Source organism: Streptopelia decaocto (genome assembly GCF_964273445.1).
Source record: "Streptopelia decaocto genome assembly, contig: HAP1_SCAFFOLD_89, whole genome shotgun sequence".
Taxonomy (NCBI): Eukaryota; Metazoa; Chordata; class Aves; order Columbiformes; family Columbidae; genus Streptopelia; species Streptopelia decaocto.
The window spans coordinates 135,787-163,189 of NW_028117096.1; the positions used below are offsets into that span (position 1 = coordinate 135,787).

Sequence of the window (27,403 nt, forward strand, 5' to 3'; positions counted from 1 at the left end):
CTGCAGCCTCCCCAGCGCTGCTGGGCCAAAGCAGCCCAGGTCCCTCAGCACCTCACACCATGTAAACAAGGTCCTGAACCTGCCTTGGCACAGCCCTGCACTCTGCAGTTCCTCCCTGCTTCTCCAAACTGGGAAGCCGCACACTGGCACACACCCGTGTGTGTGGGTCACACCAGTGCTGAACCGAATGGGATGAGAACTGCAGGTGTCTGGGTCCCCACGCTCCTCCTCATGCAGCCCCGTGTGCAGCTGCCTTGTTCATGGTGAGCGTGCACCATGGGCTGGTGTGGGGACCTTGTAGTGCCCAGGCCCTTCTCCTCAGGGTCACTGCTCAGCGTGTCAGGTCCTGCTCTGTCCTGATGGATGGGGTTATTCTCCTGCCCCAATACAGAACTGGCCACTTAACCTTTTAAAATTATGATATTCCTGATGGTGGAACCCCAAAGTTTCTCAAGGTCTGGACTCTCCCTGGACTGCTGCAGCCACAGTCCCTCCACTTCTGGCCAGGGCAGGGGCCACTCGCCCAGAGAGTCCCCGGTGCCCCTTGAAGAAAAGGTGCCCCAGCCTCCAGGACTCTCCTGAGCCCAGAAAGAGGCCACTACAATGGCAGCAGTAGCAGGTTCCATCAAGAGTTTATTCAAAAAAAGGAAAGAATTTCCAATTTCCCTAGCACAGTCTTTCAGTGCTGCTTTCTCCTCCTTATCCTGCTGCCTCTCCCTGAGTGCTGTGCCCCACTATCGGTGGCACCAGATCGGGGGACATGGCCATCTGCCCCCACAGCCCCAGGGCCTTGTCATTGGTACTCTCACTCACAATGAAAACCCATGATACCACATAAAGGAGCTCCATAGATCCAAGCAACTTCTTCGCTTTGAGGGAATCCCACTCCTGATCCTTCCAGCCCATCTCTCCTGAAAAGCCTGTACCCACCCATGGCAGCACCCCAAGCTGTGTGACTTGTCCCACACGCCTTGGTGGTTACTCCATGGATGTCAAACAGCACAGGCTGCAGCTTATCCTGGCTGTGCCTTCCAAGTGCATTGTCTGTATGTGAGAGCCTTGGCACCTCACGTAACACTGCAGGCCTGTAATTGGCATTAAAGGGAATAACTGCCCTGAATTTGATTTGTCAATAGAATTATAGAATAATTTAAGCTGGAAGAGACCCTCAGGATCATCGAGTCCAACAATACCCCAACTCTAGCACTAAACCATGTCCCTAAGAAATCCACTAAACATCCTTTAAACCCCTCCAGGGATGGTGACTCCACCACTTCCCTGAGCAGCCTGTTCCAATGCTTCACAACCTTTTCCATGAAGAAATGCCTCCTAATATCCAATCTGAACCTTCTCTGGCACAACTTAAGGCCATTTCCTCTCACCCTATCACTTGCTACTTGGGAGAAGAGACCAACAACCTCTATGTTGTAGACAGCAATGAGGTCTCCCCTCAGTGTCTTTTTTTCCAGGCTAAACACCCTCAGGTCTCTCAGCCACTCCCCATCACACTTGTGCTTCAGCCTCCTCACTAGCTCCATTTCCTTCTCTGAGCTTGTTCCAGCACCTCAAGGTCTTTCGTGTCGTGAGGGGGCAGAACTGACCCCAGGATTCAAGATGCAGCCTCACCAGTGCCCAGTACAGGGATGGTCACTGCTGGCAACACTATTCCAGCCAGGAAGCTGTTGGCCTTTTTGGCCACCTGGGCACACGCTGGTTCATATTCACCTGCTATTTACCAACACCCCCAGGTCCTTTTCCACCAGGCAGCTTTCCAGACACTCTTCCCTGGGCCTGTAGCACTGCCTGGGTTATGTGCTCAAGGCACTGGGAACGGGAGAGAAGGGCTGGACTGGGAGCAGGGTAAGTGGGAAGAAAGCAGGAGGAGCAGACAAGGCGGGCAGTGCTGAGAGCTGGAGAGGGTCACTGTGTTGTGGTCGCTGCTGGGCAGCAGCACTGCAGATGGAACACGGGCCGTGACATCACACCTCGGTTGCATGGGCACTCTGGTGTCAGCTGAGCAGCAGGGATGGGGATGACCCCCTCTCAATGATGGTTGTGGATGTACTAACCTGCCTTTGCACCAAATTCATAATCCCAACCAGTTATACTTCGGTGCTGCCTTGAGCGGTTCTTCCCAACTGCCCCGTCACGCGCGGCAGCCATCCTCACCTCTCAGAAATGTTGTTCTCCAGCTGGTTCCTGCAGTAGCTGAAGTTCACCTCCCTGTTCATGGCCATCCCTTGCAGGCTCTGATCTCGCTCTGCCCCTGTACAGCACAGCCACTCTTCCATGTGGGCACGAATGGCACTGCAAGGCGGAACCTGGGTAGAATCAAGGAAGACTCTAAAGCTCTGGGGGTGTCAGTGAATTAAAGTGGTGCCCAAGTCATCTTCTCCTCCATTCTACCATTCGGAGGAGAGGGGGCAGCCAGAAATGTATAATGCACATCAACTCCTGGCTTTGTGGCTGGTGCCGTCCTGAAGGGTTTTGGCTTTTACTGCAATTGGACATTCTTTGATGACTGGAGTGGATTATTGAAGCAGTTTAACTAAGTTGTTCTTTCAACATTGGGGACACAGAGGGAACAGTGTCTGATTTCACAGAATCACAGAATCACAGAATCGACCGGGTTGGAAAAGACCTCAGAGATCATCGAGTCCAACCCTTGGTCCAACTCTAGTCCGTTTATTAGATCATGGCACTAAGTGCCATGTCCAATCTCAGTTTAAAAACCTCCAGGGACGGCGAGTCCACCACCTCCCTGGGCAGGCCATTCCAATGCCTGACCACTCTCTCTGTAAGGAATTTCTTTCTAATATCCAGCCTAAATTTCCCCTGGCAGAGTTTAAGCCCATACCCCCTTAAGCTGCTGGGCGGGCCCGGGTTTGTTTTGGTCTGATAAATGCACGCGTCCCCGGAGGTCGGCGCTCGTAACTGTATTTATTAACTGTAATTGCAGGAGGAACTTTGAGAGGCACAAGTTGATGAGAAGCTTGGTGCTTGGCCTGGAAGATAAAGCTAAGCCCTTGTCTTAAATAAAATAAATAGTGACATAGTTTTTTCTCAAATAGAAGTGTGGAGAAGTTTTCTTCTCACATGCAAAAGCTTCCAACTGAATGACCTCCAGTTTTGGGAGTGCTCTGCAAATGTCATATCCCTGCCAGAGGAATCCAGATGTTGACAATTTAAACTGGCAGCCTTTTAGTCTACCTTTTTTTCCCTGTAGCTACTTCCAAAGTTTATCTGGTACCGTTAGGGAAATTAAAAGAAACAAAGAGCTCTAGACACTTCAGGGATTGGTTTTACCTTTACAGTTTCTTACTTCTAAGCTGATGGCAGGTTTGTATCAGGGTTGTGTTCTGTAATAGAAAACCTATGCTTGTAGTTCAGCCAACAGAGCCTGCGTTACAGAGCTGACATGTGCTAACAGGGATATGATGGGCAGAGATGGGATGTGTTGTCATTTTTGGCCAAGTCACCTATTCCAGAAAGAGTCACTAGTGTAAGAATAGTTGTACTGACAAAATTTTCGGATTGTAATTTTGTCACTGCTTGTATGACATGGCCTTTTCCACCCAAAATAAACATAGTACAAAAAGCTACTGCATAGTTGCCTAATAGCCACTACAGGATCTCCTCTACAGGCTCCTGAGATTTTCATGTGAATCTGTGGGTGGAAAACAGGCACGGGACTAGTGCTGGAAAATCCCTGTATATAGTGGCATGTTTTGTTTATGGCCCCCATAAAAGTCTTTTGAAATTATTATACTTCTGAGATGAATCTTGGCATTTTCCTTACAGACAAGTCTCCTGAGGTGCCCTGGTATGCAGTTTGTAAGGGTCTCTGGGAAACCTTGGGGCTAATTCCTCCTCTTTGCTTAAACTTAAAGATTAACTTAAAGATTAACAAAACAGGGAGAACAGAAGGGTAAATCTGTCTCTGGAGGGGGCAGGAGGAGGGGTTTAAAGCCCATTTGCCCTGGCTTTGTGCTGTCCCCGTCCTGTGCCGCCAGGTCCCCGCTGGGTCTTTCCCCAGGCAGGGACACCCTTAGCGGCTTCCCCTGCGGGTCTTGCTCAGACTGCGAGGCTCTGGGCTCTGGAGGAGCACGGGGAGGGGTCCCCTTCATGGGGGACGTGGCACAAGGGAGGCTTTGGGATGCTTCTCTCGTTGGTGAGCAACACCTGGACTGTGACCCTGTTTCTGCGGCACTTTCTGGGATCATTCCCACACATCCTTCCCCTCTTCTCAGGGGGATGATGACTTAGAAAAGATCTTCTTGGAGTCCCTGAAGAAAGCGCCATATAACACTTCACGTCTGTCAGCATCCGTCCATCCTTCTGCCCTTCTCTGGACCACGATTTTTTTGAGGTTACGCAGTTATTTCTGGAGATCCCGAGGAAAGGGCCCTACTGCACTTCACCTCTACCAGCGTCCCGGCCACTCTCCCTGCCCCGACCACCATTTCTTAGAGGGTTTCTGAGAGAAATGGGTTTAGAAGCCCAAGTCTCTTTCACCTTGTGTTCCCTCCCCTGAGAGGCCCCCAGCCTGGACTGTTTCTTTGCTGTACCTTTTAAGTTGTTTTTTATCTTATAATTAAAGTATCTTTTTAAAGCGCAAACGTCTGAGACTCTGATACAGGGAACCTGGGGTCAAGAACATTTCTGTGACAGTTTGTGCGCATGAATCCACGTGTGGCACTGCTTTGCTGATGGAGCTGGGAAGGAAATACTCGTCCTTCTCTGGAGCCGAAAAACCACACGCGGTGGTTGGAGAAACTGCCAGTTTGACCTGGAAGGATGAAGCCAGAACTTGAGGGCAGAAATCAGTTGCCCCAGCTCCTTGGGTCTGGAGATAGTTCTGGGATGTTATTCTGGTTTTCAAAGGCCATCTTCCAGAAAACAACAATCCCAGTGAAGTGTCCAGGCTGTGTTTCCTCCCCGTGCATTTCCCTGGGTGATCTGCTCTGTGACCCTGTGAGCAGGGGTTGGACTGGGGGCTCTGCAGATGTCCCTTCAGCCCCACCAGCCTGGGATTCTGTGACTCTGTGACTGTGCACTGCGGGTCCCCAGCACCCCCAGGATGTTCCACAGCCCACAGGCAATGGCAGCTTTTCCTTTTCGGGCTGATTTCTGAAAAAAACATGGCTGTTGTTTTGGGCTTCACCTCCCGTCCTGCTACCCCGGGGTGACAGCGGGGCCGCTCCGGTCCCTTCCGCGGGCTCTGCCCGCTCGGAGCAGCAAGGCCGGCGGTGGGGAGGGGTTCCCGGGGAGGGCAGAGCCCGTCCCGTGGGGCTGTGGGGACGTTTCTAGGCAGGCTCTGTTAGCAAACAGGACACATAACCATGGACGTAGTTCTATGCGGTGTTTTTATTTCAGCACTGGGAAACCAGGGGTTCGCACCCAAAGCTGGCTTCGACCACTGATTCGAACTCCACTACATTTATACAATTTGGTTACATACATATTCATTAGGGTTACAACATATGTATTGCATATTCATCAGATTACACAACTATTTCACAATATCAGTTGCAACCCCTTGGAACTACTCTAAGCATGCGCAGTGTCCTCTGGTGGTCGTTCAGGGGCTCTTCAGGATGAAGTAAGGAGTCTTCTTCGCCCGTGTACTTTTCACCTTTTGTCACCGCGCATGCGCGCTATTCCTATGTTCATTGTGAAATCATGTAAAATTCTTGGATTTCTTAGATGTGCATTCTCAGCACATCCTATCCTTTCAAGATAAGATAAGGACTTACTGTGGACTAACTTTCAGTTCTCTTTTTGTATACAACCTGCAAAGCCTCAAGATAAGGTAAGAATCTTGGATATAGTTTACAAATCTTAGTTACAACTATAACAAGGGGGGCTCTCTGAGCCAGGGCAGTGCCCGGAGGGGGCAGGAGGGGAGAGGCCGGTGGGTTAAAGCCCGTTTGCCCTGGCTTTGCGGTGTCCCCGTCCTGTGCCCCCAAGCTCATCCATCTTCTCCCATGTCTGCTCTGTCTGATTTCAGAGTGGGAAAAGCAGTGTCCTTTCCTTCTGGGTGTCTCCATACTGCCTGTCAGGCACCTGGCAGCATGGAGAGCCACCTTCAAGATGCTGATTTAGGCAAGATGGCCCAAAACACCCAGCAGAAGCTCTTCCTTCGGTTTTCTCCTCGGTGCTTTTCTGCCATGCCCAGGAGGGGGTGCTCTCAGACAACTTCAAACGTGCTTTGCACACCCTCATAAAAACAACCACAACAAACTCCGGGCTGCACTGAAAAAAGCCCTGAGACGGCCGCTGCAGAGCTGCCACGATCTGGAGCTGCTGGTGCCCACCAGCTGGGATGTTGCCTCTTCCCCACGAGGGTGGACGGGAACTGCTCATCCTCCAGATGATCAGAAATTTCAGTCCGGTCACTGGACGCTGTGGGGTTTGTGAAGGGACCTGCCCAGTACCTGGCGTCACAGCCCCGACCCGCTCCTGCCCGCCTGCTGCTGGCAACAAACCCTCCCCGGAGTGACCCCAACCTGGCCTGAGCCTGGGAGGCCCCATCCTGACACCGAACGTTGGGCGTTTGTCCCATCCAGTCCCTGCAGGACCACACAGCCCCATGGCCAGCAGGACCAGGGCAGTGACTGACCCATGGACTGGGCACTGGGGAGGCCAAACCTCAAATCCTGGGGGCAGTTTTGGGCCCCTCATGCCAAGAAAGCCCTTGAGGTCCTGGAGCGAGTGGAGAGAAGGGAACAGAGCTGGTGAGGGGCTGGAGCACAAGTGTGATGGGAGCGGCTGAGGGACCTGGGGGGTTCAGCTGGAGAAGAGGAGCTGAGGGGAGACCTTCTGATCTCTGAACTGCCTGAAAGGAGCTTGGAGCCAGGGGGGGTCGGGCTCTGCTCCCCAGGAACAAGCGCCAGGAGCAGAGGAAACGGCCTCAAGTTGCACCAGGGGAGGTTGAGGTTGGATGTGGGGAACAATTTCTTCCCCAAAGGGCTGTGGGGCATTGGAACAGGCTGCCCAGGGCAGTGCTGGAGTCACCATCCCTGGAGGACTGGACAGACGGACATGAGGTTCTCAGGACATGGGTTAGTGCCAGGGTTGAGTTAACAGTTGGACTCAATGATCGGGGCTTTCTCAACTAAGATGATTCTGTAATTCTATGCGGCGCTTTTTCAGGGTGTGATGGATGATGTGAAGATGGCCGCCAGTGACTTCTTGGTGGCTTTGGCCCGCTCCCACTTCATCATGGCTGAGCTCCAGAGCCACCTGAAGGTGGTGGGGAAGGTCCCTGATGAGGCTGTGCTCATCACCTTGGGCAAGATGGCTGGCAGCTATGGTACGGCACATGCAGCCTCCTGGTTTTGGCAGGGGTCTGTGATAATAAGGAGAAGGGATCCCCCCTTCCTAAATGCCCTGTCTTGAACTCGGGGGGACTCTGGAGTTGCCGCGCCTCCTCGCTTGGTGCCAGGACTGGCCAGCAGCTCTGCCTCACCAGCCCATTCCTGGTGCTTGGACTGTAGGAACCCACTGGAGACAAACCCACAGGGTCTCTGTCCCACCTCTTTCCCCACAGGGCTTCCCTGCACCCTCCCCACACCCTCAGACACATCCCACACATCCCAGCAGCTCCAGCCTTGCCAGAGATGGACCCTGGTGTCCCCTGTGTGCCACTGACCCTCTGGGTCCCTCTGTCCCTTCTCTGCAGCCCTGCGCTGTGTCCCCTTCGCGGGAGCGACGCTGCTGGCCCTGCGCAGGACGCTGAGCCGGGCGGGGAGCGGCCAGACCCTGCGCACCATCTGCAGGGTGAGTGTCAGCTCGGCCAGGGCCCGCGCAGGGGCTGGAGTGGCCTTTGGTGGCTCCATGTGATCCCAGAGGAGAGGTGGTGGGTGTCAGCCCACCCCGGGACCCCAAACTGCTGAGTGTGCGGAGGAGCGGGGGAAGCCTGGGAGGTTTCTGGGGCAGGACACGTCAGGGGCTCCTGGGTCCCTTCCCATGGCTTCTGTTCCTTACAAAGATTTTTTGCAGTAAATGGTTAAAATATTGGACTCAACAAGGTAAAAAGTGAGTCACGCCGTTGTTGTGAGGACAGCTCTGTGCAGCTCCGTGCTTCCTTGTTGTGCCCTTAAGTACTTGGGGATTTGTTCCTAAAACTGTGTAATTGCAGTGATTTTGTTGGGGCCCCTCTGAGTAAAAAAATGTCTTTAATAGATTGCTGTGAATTTAAATATCGTTGCTACACAACTATGAATTTACATTTGGGAAAGGTGTGGTGTTTTTCTTCAGGTTTGCAAACACTTATTCTGCTACTAAAATATTGTATAAATGAGAAACACAAGGAAACACTTGACTGGTCTGGATCTGGATCTGGATTTGCCGCTTTTGTCGAATACTATGTGTCGCTCACTTGGTTTTTATATTTTGTCTTTATTTTAACGTAAATTGCATTTATTGTATTGCAACTAAAACAGATGAGTTTTTATTTCTTGAAAACAGTTATTTTTCTCTCTCTCTTTTTTTGTTTTGTTTTTTTTTTTTTTTTTTTTTTTTTTTACTAGCATGTGTATCCACACAAAATCAGTCTTCATAAATACAGTTTATTTGGCTTTTTTCCATGTTTCTGTATGTATTTCAAAGCAGAAGTTAGTCTGATAGGAATAAATCACTGGAAAGCTCGTCCATAATTGTGGAACAGTAAGACAACAACATTGGAATTTGTTACAGATTTGTTGTGCTGCTGTCCCGCTGTCCCGCTGTTACTACGCTCTGTCTTGAATGTACAATTGAACATGTGTCTAATTTTTTGTGAACAGATCAATGACTCTCCTGGATCTCTTTCTCTGGCACACCTTATTAAGGTATTACAATAGAATATAAGGTATAAATTCTTGTCAAATACTTTAATACTTTCTGGAAGAGAAAAGGAAAAAAAAAACAAACAAGCCAAATCTGAGAGGAAAAAAACTGGGGAGAGTGACAGCTTTGAAATAATGTAATTATTTTTCTGTGTTGTGCTTTCTTAAGGTCCAAGTCTCCTGTAGTGCTTTGTCTTACCCTAGAAGTTCGTATACCCACTGCAAGTCACGATCAGGTTCTTCCTGCACTCGCTCCAGCTCTCGATCACGGAGTCGTTCCTGTTCCCATTCCTACTCTCCATTGCTGCCATCTCCAAGAAGACGCAAAGGGAAGAGTCATAACTATCGTTCTAGGTCAAGGTTGCGTGGTGATCACCACTCATGGTCAAGGTGTTCTTAAAGGACATGAAGCGAGATGAGGCCAGCCCCATCGCTGAGGAACTGGCAAAAGATCTCCAGCCCCTATTTGACTCTGTCAGACCCTGTCAGGCTCTTTCAGGCTTTTTCATGCTCTGTCAGGTCGTGTTGGGCTCTGTTGGTCTCTGTTGGACTCTGTCAGGCTTTGAAAGGACCTGTCGGGCTCTGTCGGGCCCTGCTGGGCTCTGTCAAGCCTTGTCAGGCTCTCTCGGTCTTTGTTGGGCTCTATCAGGCTCTGTCGAGCACTGACCGGCTCTTTCAGGCCCTGTTGGGCTTAGTCAGGATCTGTCAAGCCTTGTCAAGCTATGTCAGGCTCTGTCGGCTTTGTTGGGCCCTGTCCAGATTTGAGGCTTTGTACAGGCCCTGCCAGGCTTTGTCAGGCTCTCTCAGGCTCTATTGGGCTCTGTCGAGCCCTGTCAGGCTCTGTTGAATCCTCTTGGTCATTTTTGGGCCCTGTCAGGTGCTATGGGGTTTTGTCAGGCTCTGTCCATCCTTGTCAGACTTTGTCTGGCTTTGTCAGGCTTTGTCAGGCTCTGTTGGTCTTTGTTGGTCTTTGTTGGGCCCTGTCAGTCGCTGTTGGGCTTTGTCAGGCTCTGTCTGGCTCTATCAGACTTTGTCGGGCTCTGTCAGGCTCTGTTGGGCTTTGTCAGATTTTTCTGGGCTCTGTCGGGCTCTACAGGTCTTTGTCGGGCTTTATTGGGCTTTGTCGGTCTTTGTCAGGCCCTGTCAATCTCTTTTGGTCTCTTTCGGCAAAGCTCAACACAGCCCAACAAACCTTGAAAGAGACTGACAGAGCGTGACAGAGCCCGACAGAGACAGACAGAGCCCGACAAAGACCAACAAAGCCCGACAGAGCCTGACAAAACCCAACAGAGCCCAATAAAGCCTGACAAAGACCTATAGAGCCTTACAGAGCCCCAAAAAAGTCTGACAGAGCTCGACAGGGCTTGACCAAGCCTGACAAATCCCAATAAAGCCCGACAAAGCCCCTTAAAGCCTGACAGAGCCCCCAAAAGCCGAACAGAGCCAAACAAAGCCTAGCAGAGACCAACAAAGCCCAGTAGAGACCAACAAAGCTCAAACAAGACCAACAGAGCCTTACAGAGGCTGACAGAGGCCAACAGAGCCCAACAGGGCTGGACAAATCCCAGCAGAGCCCAACAAAGCCCAACAAAGCCCCAAAGAGACCATCAGAGCCTGACAGCCAGGCAAAGTCTGACAGGGCTGGACAGAGCCCGACAAAGCCCAATAAAGACCAAGAGAGCCTGACAAAGCACAACAGGGCCTAACAAAGCTTCATAAAGCTCCACAAAGCCTCATGGAGCCTGACAGAGCTTGAAAAAAAACGGACAGAGCCTGACAGGGCTCAACAGTGCCTGATAGAGCTCAAGAGAGCTCAACAAGGCCTGACAAAGCCTGACAGACCCCAGCAGGGCCCAACAAAGCCCGACAGGGCCCGACAGGGCCTGACAGAGCCCAACCAATCCTGAAAGCACCCAACAAAGCCTGAAAGCACCTGGAAGACCCCAATAGAGTCCCAGAGGACATGAAAAAGCCCAACAGAGCTTGACAGAGTCTGACAGGGCCCAATAGAGCCCAACAGAGCCTGACAGAGTTTCACAGAGCCTGACAGGGCACAAAGAACCTGATTGTGACTTGCAGTGGGTATATGAACTTCTAGGGTAAGACAAAGCACTACAGGGAGACCTGGACCTTGAAAAAACACAACACAGAAAAAATAATTACATTATTTCAAAGCAGGCACTCCCCCCAGATTTTTTTCCTCTCAGATTTGGTTTGGCTAGGGTTTTTTTTTCTCTTCCAGACAGCAAGTCCCAAGGGATATAGTGCAGTATCAAATAGCAAGAAAACATGATTTAGCCTGCAGACAGTCACTCCTGATTTTAAAATGCTAGTCTAGTCTATTTAACTTTACTACTTATTTGGCAATTTGTAGATGATGCAAAGCACTTGTACTGCAGTCGTATATACTATTTAATCCTATGTACTATTTAATCCTCCATACTGTTTAATCAACACTTCCAGCCAGATGTCCCTGCAAAATCTTGCACATACTTCGAGCTCTGACGAGGAACAGTGACCACATGTTGATCAAATCACCTCTAAAAGCTTCTAAACTCAGTTTCTAGAAACATGACAGATCCTGGCACCATGACTAATAGAGAGCTCTTCAGACTCCTGCCCAAGGGATTTGGGGGATAGAAAACATCAGCTGCCCTGATTCTTTTTTTTTTTTTTTTTTTTTTCCCCACAAGCTTTCCCTTTATTATTTTTTGAAGAGTCATTTCACATTATTCCACATATGTTCATTAGCATCATTCCTCCTCTAAATGTCCTTCACCAATTGAAAATTTCTTTACAAACAAGTCTGATGTTTTAATTCCTAAGTTAACCATGTCAGCAAAAGACTAGTGGAAGTCACCAGTCTGCAGTCCAGGTTAAAATCTCTCTGGGTATCCATGTGAGAGAAATGAAAAATGAAATGAGGACAGTTTCTCTGACCATATTTGAGCTGTAAATCACACAGGAAACTCCTGTCACTGCAAACCCTGAAGTCATCCAATCCACCCAATGACAGAGATGTGGAATGGAACTCCTCTGGCTTCTTCTAGACAATCTTCTTCTCCATTACAGACATATAAAGCAGTTACTTGGAAAATGAATACGTACGCTCCTTTGGACTCCTTTCCTATTCCATCAGTTCCTGGGAACAGGCTAAAAAGATTTGTGCTGTTACAAAAAGAAATCCAGACATCTCTCACCGTAAGACCCACACTTGCAATGACATTTCACTGATTACTTTAACTAGCAAAAGCTTTTAATCCTCTCCTTTTGCCAAGCATAAGGGCTGCAAGGCAAGGCAAGGAAAGGCTAGGCTGCAGGACGTTTATTTGCTTTATATTTTCTACCACATCCACCTTCAGAGGAGGAGGAAAGCCATCAGACCTTATGGATTAGGCCCAAACAAAACCCCCAGCTACTTGAGACACTTAGACTAAGCCTAAAATGCAAAGATCTCTCCATAAAGATGGTTTTTATACTGTACTTCCACAATCTGCTGGCAGTACAAAAAAATAAGCTGCAGTTCTCCTTAGGCTGAGTCATGGTGGTTTGGTGCAGGGATCATGCATATCATGGGAATATTTCACCATTTCTGCTCTGTTTTTCAGTGTATTACACCAAAACACCCACCTGATGACATCATTTCAACAGCAAAGGCAGCACTTCGCAGAATTCAGCTTCTTTGGGGAACTGAGAAATTGCTGAGCTGACACCAAGTCCTGCAGTGTCCCTGTCACCTGCAGAGTCACCGCATCCTCGCCACGGTAGCGGGCATTGTGACAATGGTTCTATGTCAGCTGGGTGTGGCAGCCGAGCGCCCCCTAGGGGAGGGGGAGCCTGTCAGCCCCGGGCCTGTCACTGCCTGCTGTCCCTGCTGTCACCAGCAAAGCCTCTGAAAACTGGCCAAACCATGCCCAGACCTGGGGCCAAAGTGGCCCAAAGTCTCCAAGAGACAAGTTGGGAAGAAAGATATGGGACAGAGGGAGAAAGCGAAGGGAGCAGCAGAAAGGGAAGGAAGAATAAAAAGTAGTGTTGGGCTGCAGGACTGAAATGGAGGATTTGAAAGAAAAGAGGCAGGAAGCAGGAGAGTGAGAGAAAAGGAAAGAAGAGAGGTGTCTTGGTTTTGTTAAAAACAAGTTTCTCTTTCAGTGAATTTTGCCTGTCAGCTAAAGCCTTCTTATTAACTGCATTTTCCTGGAGAACCAGACACATGTTTTGCTAAACCTAGCAATGGAATGCAAACTTATTGATAAGCATGGATGGACATCTCGCGAGACGGGTGACGAGAAACTGGTGACCAAGAAACTGACCAACTGTGTATAACATTCCATTCACATGAATACTTCATATAAAAGTGGGAGATCACGAGGATCTCGTCCCTTTTGCCTTCTGCCTTTGCTTTTTCCCTTCTGCTTATGGCCGACATTAGGAGTGGACCTTGCTAGTCGTCCCTGCGAACTGAGGCCTAGTGAGAGACTGAATCCAGCTCCGGTTGGCTGCAGAGTCTAATCCAGGACTTTGGTTGCCGGCTCTGTAGTTGCTGAGACTTTCAAGATTGGTTTTGTATATTTTGTATTATTTTCTCTATTCTTATTAGTAGCATTAGTAAAACATCTTTCATTTTTCCAACTCTCTTCTCTCTGTTCTTCTTTCCCTCCCGATCGCCTGTCCTGAGTGGGAAGGGGGGAGAGGGAGGGGCAAAACGGGGGAAGTGTGGGGGGAGAGGGGGTTAACAATACATCTGCCAGGGTTTTATTGTCACCCCGCAATCTTAACCCTCGACAGATAATTGGCGCCCAACGTGGGGCTCGAGAAAGGGGTAAAGTTGAAGATTTTTGGCTTCTCTACTGCTCTGATGTACCTTTCAATTTTCTTGGCACGGTGCCAACTCATAGAGTTGTGATACTCGCGTGTCTGTTTGCTTTGTGTATTATTTAGTGGTATTAAGGCAAAGTGAATTACACTGATTTAAAGACGTTATGGCATAAGTTGTATCAGTTCTTTTCTACATTGTGCTCATTGATTCCATATCTGTGTTGGGCCTTCTTTTTAAATCGAAGTGTTCATTATATAACAACAAGGAACTTGACAATGGTCATGATGATACTGTGTGGTTTGTCACTGGTTTATTTCATTGTACTGCAGCCGCTAATGAATTTCTACTCGCTTCTGCTTTACCTTGAAAAGCCTCCAGGAGAGATTAAAGAGCAGTATGGCTCTGTGTTTGCTAATTGGTCGAGCGAATCTTTAGAAAGGCTGACTAACAATACTTTTGTTTTTTCGCTAGGACAGTTCGCAAATGTTTTAGAGAGCTTTGAATATCCTTGGAGTTTTGATAGAACTGTGATGGTGTTATCTGGTTTGCTGAATGTGTGTCAGTTTCTGTTAATGTTAAGAGAAATGGGGTTCAACAGAAGGTTTGCTGTTGGAGAATGGCCAAGAGATAAAGGGCATGAGACCCTCTCTACAAAGAGGATCTCTTCTAGTTAGCATGAGTAGGCCTCAGTTAGCATGAGCTGAGCAAGGGTAAGTGAGAAGGTATTGCCTGAGAGAGGCCTGGATAAACAAGTCTCAGGAGGCAGCTCCGAGATAACGAGGGAATTCACATACCAGAGAAGCCACAGAAGGGGATGGACTCATTATGTATGTTGGGATGGGCTCATTACGTATGCTATCAAATCGGTGTTTGACGAGTAGGCATAATTAATAGAACCGTTATAAAAGCCTGTGCTCTGTATCAATAAACTGAAGTATGCTTATCATCCGCACCGGATGGCCGCATTTCTTCCTCGTCGCCGTAGGCCCGAACCCAGGCCGGGGTCTTGACCCCCGACAGTTTGCGTCTCTTTTTTGTCCTGAGATTTGCGGTGCGTCTTCGGAAGCTTTAGCAAAAAGCGCTCCTGGCTGCTTGAGAAAGAGCAAAACAGCGAAAGCTGCCACTGCAGCCACTGCCCCCCCAACGGCGGCTTTGCAGGCTGAAGCTACAGCTCCTCCGCAGAGTTCCTCTGCCAAGGTCGCTGCAGATAACATTACTTCTCCAGCCTCAAAGGCAGCCCCCTCTTCTTCACACACTGGTCACTCTTGCTGCTGTAACCACAGCAATCACTGTGACAGTCATTCAGACTCTGGAAATGAATCAAATGATGCTGAACCCATATCAGCATCAGTTGCCGGTTGTAAGAAAGTCACTAGAAAGACTACCCGTGCAGCAGATGATGGCACAGGGCCAACATCAACCCAAGGGGCATCATCATCAGGACAGGGAGGAGATGAAGTGACCACCACTTGGTCCTTTTCTCCAGGTGAGCTGAGAGATCTGCGAAAAGACTTTAGTCGTCGTGAAGGCGAGAATATTTTAACCTGGCTGCTCCGATGCTGGGACAATGGGGCAGGAACAATTGAATTGGAAGGTGGTGAAGCCAGGCAGCTGGGATCTCTGTCAAGAGATTCCACCATTGATAGGGCAATTTCAAGAGAGTCTAACACCACTACCCTCTGGCCCCGACTCTTGGCAGCTATGAAAGTAAGATTTCCCTACAAGGAAGATTGTATATCCAAGTTAGGGAAATGGAATACTATGGAGAAAGGTATTCAGTTCCTGAGAGAATTAGCTGTGCGAGAGATCATTTATTTTGGACCAAACAGCCAAGAGGGGACAGACCCAGATAGAATGAATTGTACATGACCTCTGTGGCCCAGATTTGTACAAAGCGCACCACCTGCATATGCTCAGTCATTGGCAGGAATGGTCTGGTCAGCTGGAGGTGCACAAGATATTACTGAAGTGATTGAGCAGCTCCGGAACTTTGAGGACAGCCTTGCTGGTTCTCTACGGGCTTGTGTCTCTGCTGTGGAGAAACTGTGTGAAAAATCTGATGACCGGTTTGAAAAGCTATTGCAAGAAATCAAAGAACTCAGAGAAGACACATACCATTCACGACCTGCACAAACCTATGTTTCAGCTGTTAGGAAAAGGCATTTCCAATCTCGAGAGAGAGGACAGAGGCAGCCCACAAAAAGAGGTTCACTGTGGTTCTTCCTACATGAGCAGGGAGAAAACATGAATAAGTGTCATGGAAGACCTACCTCAGAACTTCAGGAACGAGTACGTGAGATCAAAGAAAAAACTCCTAGGAAGGTGGTTGCTTCAGTTAACAAAAGGAGCACAAAAGATTCTGATGTTCTTGAAGGAACCTCTAATTCACACCCAGAGACTGTGCAAAACAGAAATTAGAGGTGCCCTGCCTCCAACCAGGTGGAGGAAAGGGATAACAGAGTTTATTGGACTGTACAAATACGATGGCCTGGTACAACACACCCCCAGGAGTACAAAGCTTTAGTGGACACTGGTGCTCAGTGCACGATAATTTCTTCTAATTATAAAGGAACGCAATCCATCAATATTGTTGGAGTGACTGGGGGATCCCAGGAACTGACTGTTGTAGAGGCTGAAATGAGCCTAACTGGAAAAAACTGGCAAAAGCATCCCGTTGTGACTGGTCCAGATGTTCCGTGCATCCTTGGCACAGACTACCTCAAGAGAGGGTATTTTAAGGACCCAAAAGGGTATAGGTGGGCATTTGGTATAGCAGCTGTGGACACTGAGAGAATTGAACAGCTGTCTGATTTGCCTGGTCTTTCAGATGACCCTTCTGTTGTAGGACTGCTGATGGTTGATGATCAGCAGGTGCCAATTGCTACCACGACGGTGCATCGCCGGCAATATCGCACCAACCGAGACTCTTTGATTCCTATCCAGAAGTTGATCCGTCAATTGGAAAGCCAGGGTGTGATCAGTAAGACTCGCTCACCCTTTAACAGCCCAATCTGGCCAGTGCGTAAGTCTAGTGATGAGTGGAGACTAACTGTAGATTATCGTGGCCTGAATGAAGTTACGCCACCACTGAGTGCTGCTGTGCCTGACGTGCTAGAACTGCAATTTGAACTGGAGTCAAAGGCAGCTAAGTGGTATGCTACAATTGACATTGCTAATGCATTTTTCTCTATTCCTGTAGCAGCAGAGTGCAGGCCGCAGTTTGCTTTCACCTGGAGAGGCATCCAGTACACGTGGAATCGCTTGCCCCAGGGGTGGAAACACAGTCCTACCATCTGCCATGGACTGATCCAGACCACGCTGGAGCAAGGTAAAGCGCCAGAACACCTGCAATATATTGATGACATCATTGTATGGGGCGACACAGCGAAAGAAGTCTTCGAGAAAGGTGAGAGAATAATTCAGATTCTTTTGGATGCTGGTTTTGCCATAAAACGAAGCAAGGTCAAGGGACCTGCACGAGAGATCCAGTTTTTAGGAATAAAATGGCAAGATGGCCGTCGTCAGATCCCAATGGATGTGATCAACAAAATTGCTGCAATGTCTCCACCTACTAATAAAAAGGAGACACAGACTTTCTTGGGCGTTGTAGGTTTTTGGAGGATGCATATCCCTGACTACAGCCAGATTGTGAGCCCTCTCTATCGAGTGACTCGTAAAAAGAACCAGTTTGAGTGGGGCCCTGAACAACGACAAGCCTTTGAACAAATGAAGCGTGAGATAACTCATGCGGTGGCCCTTGGACCAGTTCGGACTGGACTAGATGTTAAAAATGTGCTCTACAGCGCAGCCGGAGATAATGGACTTACCTGGAGCCTCTGGCAGAAAGCACCAGGAGAAACCCGAGGTCGACCCTTAGGTTTTTGGAGTCGAGGATACAAAGGATCTGAGGCCAACTATACTCCAACTGAAAAAGAGATACTAGCAGCATACGAAGGAGTTCGAGCTGCTTCAGAAGTGATCGGTACTGAAGCACAGCTCCTCCTGGCACCTCGACTGCCGGTGCTGAGCTGGATGTTCAAAGGGACAGTTCCCTCTCCACATCATGCAACCGAAGTTACGTGGAGTAAATGGATTGCATTGATCACGCAACGAGCTCGAATTGGAAATCCCAATCGCCCAGGGATCTTAGAAGTGATTACAGACTGGCCAGAAAGCAAAGACTTTGGGATGTCTCCAGATGAGGAAGTAAAACGTGCTGAAGAAGCACCACCGTATAATACTCTTTCAGAGACTGATAAGCAGTATGCACTGTTCACAGATGGATCCTGTCGTCTTGTAGGAAAACATCGAAGGTGGAAAGCTGCTGTGTGGAGTCCCACACAAGTTACAGAAGCCACTGAAGGACAAGGTGAATCGAGTCCATTTGCAGAAGTGAAAGCCATCCAGCTGGCTTTGGACATTGCTGAACGAGAGAAGTGGCCAATACTTTATCTCTATACTGACTCATGGATGGTAGCAAATGCCTTGTGGGGGTGGCTACAGCAATGGAAGAAAAGCAACTGGCAGCGCAGAGGTAAACCCATTTGGGCTGCCACACTGTGGCAAGACATTGCTGCTCGGCTAGAGAGCCTGCCTGTGAAAGTTCGGCATGTAGATGCTCATGTGCCTAAAAGTCGAGCCACCGAGGAACATCTAAACAACCAACAAGCGGATCAAGCTGCTAAGATTAAAGTAGCTGAGGTGGACTTGGACTGGCAACATAAAGGTGAACTTTTCCTAGCTCAGTGGGCCCATGATGCTTCAGGGCATCAAGGTAGAGATGCAACATATAAATGGGCTCGCGATCGTGGGGTGGATTTAACTATGGACACTATTTCACAGGTTATTCATGAATGTGAAACTTACGCCGAAATCAAACAAGCGAAACGGTTAAAGCCTGTATGGTATGGGGGCGATGGTTAAAGTATAAGTATGGAGAAGCTTGGCAGATTGATTATATTACACTTCCACAAACACGTCAAGGTAAGCGTTATGTACTTACAATGGTGGAAGCAACCACTGGATGGTTGGAAACATATGCCGTACCTCATGCTACAGCCCGAAATACTATCTTGGGCCTTGAAAAGCAAGTCCTTTGGCGACACGGTACGCCAGAAAGAATTGAATCAGGGAGTTAACAATACATCTGCCAGGGTTTTATTGTCACCCCACAATCTTAACCCTCGACATTCCTGCTCCAGCAGGGGGATTGGACTAGATGATCTTTTGAAGTCCCTTCCAATCCCAAACATACTGTGATACTGTGACAGCAGGCAGTGATAGGCCCAGGACTGACAGGCTCCCCCTCCCCTAGGGGGCGCTCGGCTGACATAGAACCTTTGTCACAATGCCCGCTACCGTGGCGAGGATGCGGTGACTCTGCAGGTGACAGGGACACTGCAGGACTTGGTGTCAGCTCAGCAATTTCTCAGTTCCTCAAAGAAGCTGAATTCTGCAAATTGCTGCTTTTGCTGTTGAAATGATGTCATCAGGTGGGTGTTTTGGTGCAATACACTGAAAACCAGAGCAGAAATGGAGAAATATTGTATTGTTAACCTCCTCTCCCTCCCACTTCCCCTTTTTGCCCCTCCCTCTCCCCCCTTCCTACTAAAGACAGGTGTTTGGGAGGAAAAGAAGGACAAAGAGAAGAGATTTGGAAAAATTAAAGATGTTTTACTAATGCTACTAATAAGAATAGAGAAAATAATACAAAATATACAAAACCAATCTTGAAAGTCTCAGCAACTGCAGAGCCGGCACCCAAAGTCCTGGATTAGACTCTGCAGCCAACCGGAGCTGGATTCAGTCTCTCACTAGGCCTCAGTTCGCAGGGATGAGTAGCAAGGTCCTCTGCTAATGTCAGCCATGAGGAAAAGGGAAAAGGAAAAGGGAAAAAAGGGCCAAGATCCTTGTGATTTCCCACTTCTATATGAAGTATTCACGTGAATGGAATGTTATACACAGTTGGTCATTTTCTTGGTCACTGGTTTCTCGTCGCTTCTCACGAGATGTCCATCCATGCTTATCAATAAGTTTGCATTCCATTGCCAGCTTTACCAAAACATGTGTCTGGTTCTCCAGGAAAATGTAGTTAAGAGGAAGGCTTTAGATGAAAGGCAAATTAACTAAAAGAGAAACTTGTTTTTAACAAAACCAGGACACCCTGTGAACATGACTCTGTGACGTCTGTCACTCTGACACTCTGATTATGTACACTGTGACTGTGACTCTGTGATTGTGACTATTTAATGTGACTGTGACCCTGTGACTTTGACTCTCTGACCATGACAGATGTGACTCTGTGACTGTGACTCTGTGACCATAACTGTGACTCAGTGTGTCCCTGTGTCTCTGTGACTGTGATTCTGTGATTTTGAGACTCAGTGACACTGTGACATCTGGGACTCTGGGGGTCTGGGACTATGTGACTGGGACTCTGGAACTGTGACTTTGACTCTTTGATTGTGACTCTGTGACTCTGTGATTGTGACACTGTGATTCTAGGTCTGTGACTCTGTGACACTGTGACTCTGTGACACTGTGACTCTGTGACTCTGTGACTCTCTGACTCTGATTATGTACACTGTGACTGTGACTCTGTGATTGTGACTCTGTAACTGTGACGCTTTACTGTGACAGTGACACTGTGACTTTGACTCTCTGACCGTGACTCTGTGAATCTGTGACTCTGACACCGTGACTGTGACTCTGTGACATATGTGACTCTGTGACTCTGTGACCACAACTATGACTGTGACTCTGACCCCATGATTGTGACTCTGTGACTCTGTGACATCTGCGACTCTGTGACTGTGACTCTGTGACTCTGAACCTGTGACTGTGACTCTGTGACATATGTGACTCTGTGATTGTGACTCTGTGACTGTGGCTCTGTGACATATGTGACTCCGTGGCTGTGACTCTGAGACCACAACTATGACTCTGTGACTCTAATCCCGTAATTGTGACTCTGTGACATCTCTGACTCTGTGTCATCTGTGATTCTTTGACTGTTACTCTGTGACTCTGACCCTGTGATTGTGACTCTGTGACTCTGTGACATCCGTGATTCTGTGTTGTCTGTGAATCTGTGACTATGACTCTGTGACTCTCATCCTGTGACTGACTCTGAGACATATGTGACTCTGTGACTGTGACTCTGTGACATATGTGACTCCGTGGCTGTGACTCTGAGACCGCAACTATGACTCGGTGACTCTAACCCCATGACTGTGACTCTGCGACATCTGTGACTGTGTCATCTGTGACGCTGTGACTGTGACTCTGTGGTTCTGAACCTGAGACTGTGACTCTGTGACATATGTGACTCTGTGACATGTGTGACTCTGTGACTGTGACTCTGTGACTCTGACCCTGTGACTGTGACTCTGTGACGTATGTGACTCTGTGACATGTGTGACTCTGTGACTGTGACTCTGTGACTCTGACCCTGTGACTGTGACTCTGTGACATATGTGCCTCCGTGACTGTGACTCCGTGACCACAACTATGACACTGTGATTCTGAGCCCGTGATTGTGACTCTGTGACCCTGTGACAGCTGTGACTCTGTGTCATCTGTGACTCAGTGACGTCTGTGTCTCTGTGATGTCTGTGTCTCTCTGACGTGTGTGATTCTGTGTCATCTGTGATGCTGTGACTGTGTGACTGTGACTCTTTGACTGTGACTCTGTGACTTGGTGACTCAGTGACTCTGTGACATCGGGGACTCTAGGGCTCTGGGACTATGTGACTGGGACACTGGGACTGTGACTTTGACTCTTTGATTGTGACTCTGTGACTGTGATTGTGACACTATGATTCTGGGACTGTGACTCTGTGATGATGTGACAATGTGACTCTGTGACAGTGTGACTCTGTGACTCTCTGACTGATTATGAACACTGTAACTGTGACTCTGTGATTGTGAATCTGTGACCGTGACTCTGTGACTCTGTGACTCTGTGACTCTGTGACTGTGATTCTGTGACTCTGTAACATCTGTGCCTCTGTGACATCTGTGACCCTGTGACTGTGACTCTGTGACTCGGACCCTGTGACTGTGACTCTGTGACATACGTGACTCTGTGACTGTGACTCTGTGACCAAAACTATGACTCTGTGACTCTAATATTGAGATTGTGACTCTGTGACTCTGTGTCATCTGTGACTCTGTGTCATTTTTGACTCTGTGTCATCTGTGACTCTGTGACTGAGAGTCTGTGACTCTGAACCTGTGACTGTGACTCTGTGACGTATGTGACTCTGTGACTTCTGTGACTCTGTGACTGTTACTCTGTGAATCTGTGAGATATGTGGCTCTGTGACTGTGGCTCTGTGACTCTGACCCTATGACTGTGACTATGTGACATATGTGAATCTGTGACTGTGACTCTGTGACCACAACTATATCTCTGTGACTCTAATCCCATGATTGTGACTCTGTGACTCTGTGTCATCTGTGACTCTGTGACTGTGACTCTGTGACTCTGAACCTGTGACTCTGAACCTGTGACTGTGACTCTGTGACTGTGACTCTGTGACTTTGAACTTCTGACTGTGACTCTCTGACAATAACTATGACTCTGTGACTCTGACCCTGTGACTGTGACTCTGTGACATATTTGACTCTGTGACTGTGACTCTGTGACCACAACTACGACACTGTGATTCTGACCCCGTGATTGTGACTCTGTGACTCCGTGACTTCTGTGACTCTGTGTCATCTGTGACTCTGTGACATCTGTGACTCTGTGTCGTCTTTGACTCTGTGACTGTGACTCTGTGACTCTGTGACTCTGAACCTGTGACTGTGACTCTGTGACATATGTGACTCTGTGACATATGTGACTCTGTGACCATAAGTATGACTCTGTGACTCTGACCCCATGATTGTGACTCTGTGACTCTGTGACATCTGTAAGTCTGTGTCATCGGTGACTCTGTGACTATCACTCTGTGACTGTGATTTTGTGACACTAACCCCATGATTGTGACTCTATGACATGTGTGACTCTGTGACTGTGAGTCTGTGACCACAACTATGACTCTGTGAGCCTGACCCTGGTGATTGTGACCCTGTGAGTCAGTGACTCTGATCCTGTAACTGAGACTCTGTGACATACGTCACTCTGTGACTGTGACTCTGTGACCACAACTATGACTCTGTGACTCTGACCCCGTGATTGTGACACTGTGAATCTGCGACATCTGTGCCTCTGTGTCATCTGTGACTCTGTGACTGTGACTCTGTGAGCTGACCCTGTGACTGTGACTCTGTGACGTATGTGACTCTGTGACCACAACTATGTCTCTGTGATTCTAATCCTGTGATTGTGACTCTGTGTCTCTGTGACATCTGTGATTCTGTGTCTTCTGTGACTCTGTGACATATGTGACTCTGTGACATATGTGACTCTGTGACCATAACTATGACTGTGACTCTGACCCCATGATTGTGACTCTGTGACATCTGTGACTCTGTGTCATCTGTGACTCTGCGACTGAGACTCTGTGTCATCTGTGACTCTGTGACTGTGACTCTGTGACCACAACTATGTCTCTTTGACTCTGACCCCATGATTGTGACTCTGTGACTCCGTGAAGTCTGTGACTCTGTGTTGTCTGTGACTCTGTGAGTGTGACCGTGTAACCGTGACTCTTTGACTGTATCCCTGTGACTCTGTGACTATGTGACTCTGTGACATCTGGGGCTCTGGGGCTCTGGGACTATGTGACTGGGACTCTGTGATTCTGCTCTGTGTTTGTGACCCTGTGACTCAGTTACTATGTGACAATGTGAAATTCTTACTGTGATGGTGTGACTGGGACTCTGTGACTTTGTCTCTGTGATTGTGACACTGTGATTCTGGGACTGTGACTGTGACTCTGTGACATATGTGACTCTGTGACGGTGACTCTGTGACCACAACTACGACTCTCTGACTCTGACCCTATGACCGTGACTCTGTGACTCTGTGACATCTGAGACTCTGTCATCTGTGACCCTGTGACTCTGTGACTCTGAACCTGTGCCTGTGACTCTGTGACATATGTGACTCTGACTCTGTGACCACAACTATGACTCTGTGTCTCTGAACCTGTGACTGTGACTCTGTGTCTCTGTGACTCTAAGTGTGACTCTTTGACTCTGTGACTCTATGACTCTGACTCTGTGATTGGGACTCTGACCCTGTGGCTGTGACTGTAACTCTGTGACATCCGTGACTGTGACTGTGACATCTGTGACTGTGACTCTATGACTGTGATTCTTTGACTCTGTGGCTGTGGCTCTGTGACTATGAGTGTGAATTTGTGACATCTATGTCTCTATGAACAGCAAGAGGGGAAATAGGGACAGGGATGTGGACAGAGATGGAAGAAGAATCAGCCGAGAAATAGGAAGAGTGGCAGAACGAGGGAGAGGAAGCAGGAGGAAAGGGGAGCGGGCAGGGAGGGACGGGGACACAGAAGAGGTGACATGACCCCAAGGGCCCAGGACTCACCAGAGCTCCAGCTCTCTGCATGGCCAGGCAAATTGTGGAGCTCAGACCCTCCTGTCTGTGTCTGTCTGTCCTTTCCTCCCTTCCTCTGCTGTAGCTCCAGTCTCTTGCCCGTCCTCCACCTAAGGAACACATGGGTGTCCAACAGCTCTCACCGCACGAGGCTTCCCAGACACACACACACACACACACACACACACACACACACACACACTCACTCTACGGCCGTACAGTAATTTTCCTCACTGACACAGACCCTGCAGTGCACGTTTGTGATCTGCTCTGCTGAGGCTGCTCACAGGGACTCTTCCTCACCCAGAGGGGCAGCTGTCTCTGTGCAGCTGGAGCAGCAGCTGTGGGGATCCCCTGCACTTCACCCTCCAGCTGCTTCCCCTTCTCCTGCTCTCTCCAGCTCCAGCCCCAGCAGCTCCTCTCCAGCAAGTGCCCCCTGCCCCCTCCCCCGCCCAGGAGAACAAGCCCAGAGCAGCCCACGCACACCTGAGCCAGAGGCAGCAACAACAGCCCCAGGGCCCCAGAGGGAGGAAAAAGGGCCCCAGGGCTGGGCCAGGGGCTGCTCAGCCGTGGGGCAGCTCCAGGGTGGCCACGGCAAAGCTCAGCCTGGGCTGCGCCACCATTGGTCGGGACGGCTGTCAGTCTCCTCCCCTGAGCTGATCCTGCAGCTGATTGGCTGCCTGGGCTGTGACTCTGCCCTGGTTTGGGGCCCACCCTGCTCTGAAGTGATGCTCTCTCTGATTGGCTGCCTGAGGGGTTACTCCCCCCCACATTTTCCGCCTTTCCTGAGGCCCTGTTTCCTCTGGTTGGCTGTCTGGGATTTCCCATTGGCTCCTCCTATCAAGTGATGGGTCAGTCTGCATGTCAATCATCTATGTACTGCACTCCCACCAGATGTGGTTGGTGCAGCCAGCACAGCCCGGCCCTGAACACTCCTCAGCTCCTTCAACTCTCACCGCCTTTCCTGCAGACCTCAAAGCTTGATTGGCTGGTTACCTATCAGTCACATGACTCACCCCGCCTCCTCAAATGTGATTGGCTGTCCTGGGTCCACTGACTCCCCATAGACTTCTGGTTGGTTGTTGCCAGGCAACGAAGCCCACCTAAAAATGAAGCTGTGGGCCCTGAACAAAGGCCGTGGGTGATAAAAGACACGTTGGGACCCTAAACATGAGGATTTGGCCCCAGGAAGGAGGCTCTGGGCACTCAAAGGGGTGGGCAGATGCTACAGGTGGCGCTTTGGGCCCTGAACACGAGGGGACCCTCTCGGTTCCCACCCGAGCTGGGTTTGGTGCCCGTGACCCCATGAACAGACACCTGTGCTGTCCGGAGTGGCCACGGAACAGACGGAGCCCAAAGCCACAGGCTCCAGGAGCTCAACGGCTGTTGTGACATTTCATGGATGTTTCACAGGGGCGGCCCATGGACTGCGGGCAACTGTCTGTGTGTGACACCAAAGGGCGGGAAGGGGAGCGGTGGTTGGTGAGGACGTGTTGGATCATGTGGGACCTGAGCCCGACGTCCGTGGGGTGGAACAAGGGGTGCAGAAAGGACCGTCGTGGTGGCGAACCTGCTCCTGCGTGGAGCTCCAGAGGCTGCAGGGGGATTTCTGCTCCACAAGGGACCATATACTGTGTGATACTGTGACCAGCACAAGCCAGTGGCCCGGTCATGTCTGTCACTGCTCTGGGGCTGTGACCCCAGCAGCCCCTGCACAGCAGCAGTGTCCTCAGTGCCAGCACCGGCTCTTTGCTCTGTCTGCACCTCTGTCCCCATCTCCCCGTGCTCTCCTCCCTCCCAGGCACCTTTCCCGCCTCCTCAGGACGCACCGAGGCCTCTGTCTGTCTACAGAGACTAAAAGGACAGAAAAACTTTCCACACTGACGCCATCAAACAACCACATGAAATAAAAACATTTTTAATGGGAAGGGTCACCCTAACTTTTCCCTGGCTGAATGTTTATAATAAATGTACTGCATTTTTAGAAAAATAGTGTAGCTTTAGTTTCTACCGGGAGGGTGCATTTTTGTGCCATTGACATTTCACACATATTATACCAATTTATTTATTCTTCCTGTTCAGTTCTTTCTGCACATGTCTTGTTGTGCTGATAGGGAACCATCCAGAATTTGTATTTAGTTTTGATATTGTTAGGTCAGCTGCTAATCCAAATTAACTAATCTTTCATTTGCCAGTGCTCCCCTGTTGCATCCTTTGTCAGGTGATGTTCTTGTCACCAGGTAGATCGTCCTTCCCACGTGTAATCTGGATGGTTTCTAGCTGATCCACAGTGCTTCATGTGTTTTAACTTCTGCCTTCTCCATCATGTGGTGATGGATCTGTGTCTGTGTTTGTGTGGCAGGTGTCACATCAGCAGCATTGGCCCAGCCAGGTCACTGCATCTCTTTCTGTTCTCCCTCTGCTATCACCATGACTGTACCAGCTATCTGATGTGCTTTCTGACCTCATGGACCCTCCGGTCCTGCCTCCCTCCTGCTGGTCAATCCTGTTCCTGCAAGGCAAGTGACAACCAGTCAGTGTCCCCTCGACCTTCCAGAGCGGGACGGCTGGTGGGAACTGTCACCAAAGTCCTCTCCTGGCACAGGAACAGCTCTGGCTGTGCCTGGTGAGCACCACGCTGCCCCACGGAGAACAGCAACAGTCGCAGAGTGGGTCTCTATGGTCTCTATGGGTCTCTACGGATCTCTATGGGTCTCTATGGTCTCTATGGATCTCTATGGGTCTCTATGGTCCCTATGGGTCTCTATGGGTCTCTATGGTCTCTATGGGTCCCTATGGGTGTTTATGGCTCTCTGTGGCTTCTATGAGTCTCTATGGATCTCTATGGTCTCTATGGGTCTCTATGGTCCCTGTGGGTCTCTATGGCTCTCTGTGGGTCTCTATGGTCTCTTTGGTCCCTGTGGGTATCTATGAGAAAATCGACAGGGGGACCTGTTGACCTCAGCAACCCTGGGCCCCAGCATGGCCCAGTTCAGCAGCCCTGGGCCCGAGGGCTCAGCCCAGGGACAGCCCCACAACCAGGGTCAGACCTGTTCCTGCTGCTGCCCTGAGGGTCACCAGCCCCAGGCAGCCCTGAGCCAGAGTGCAGGTGTCTGAGCTGGGCTGAGCTGGAAGGGGCTGCAAAACAGCTCATCGGAGGAGGCGATGGAAGAAGGTGCCATGTGTGTGGCACCGGGGTGAACCGACACCCTCAGTTTGGTATCTGGACCCGTGCTGGGCTTG

At 49.5% G+C, this 27,403-nt stretch overlaps 1 protein-coding gene and 1 long non-coding RNA gene across 2 annotated transcripts in view; one reads left to right on the forward strand and one right to left on the reverse strand.

Moving 5' to 3' along the window:
- Positions 1-7,158: 7,158 nt before the first annotated feature.
- The window catches only part of LOC309451913 (uncharacterized protein), a gene marked incomplete at its 3' end in the record, with an annotated part of 263,365 nt that continues 243,120 nt past the window's right edge, over positions 7,159-27,403 (forward strand). Inside the window, exons 1-2 of the mRNA XM_082076613.1 lie at positions 7,159-7,315; positions 7,685-7,782. Of these exons, the coding sequence (XP_081932739.1) occupies positions 7,162-7,315; positions 7,685-7,782 (252 nt within the window). The 5' untranslated portion in view covers positions 7,159-7,161. The remainder of the gene's footprint in view (positions 7,316-7,684; positions 7,783-27,403) is intronic.
- LOC309451902 lies at positions 19,362-24,763 on the reverse strand. Its single transcript, XR_014186355.1, has 3 exons — positions 24,647-24,763; positions 24,152-24,270; positions 19,362-19,500 (listed from the first exon to the last, which is right to left on the reverse strand). It is a non-coding gene; the product is annotated as an uncharacterized lncRNA (long non-coding RNA).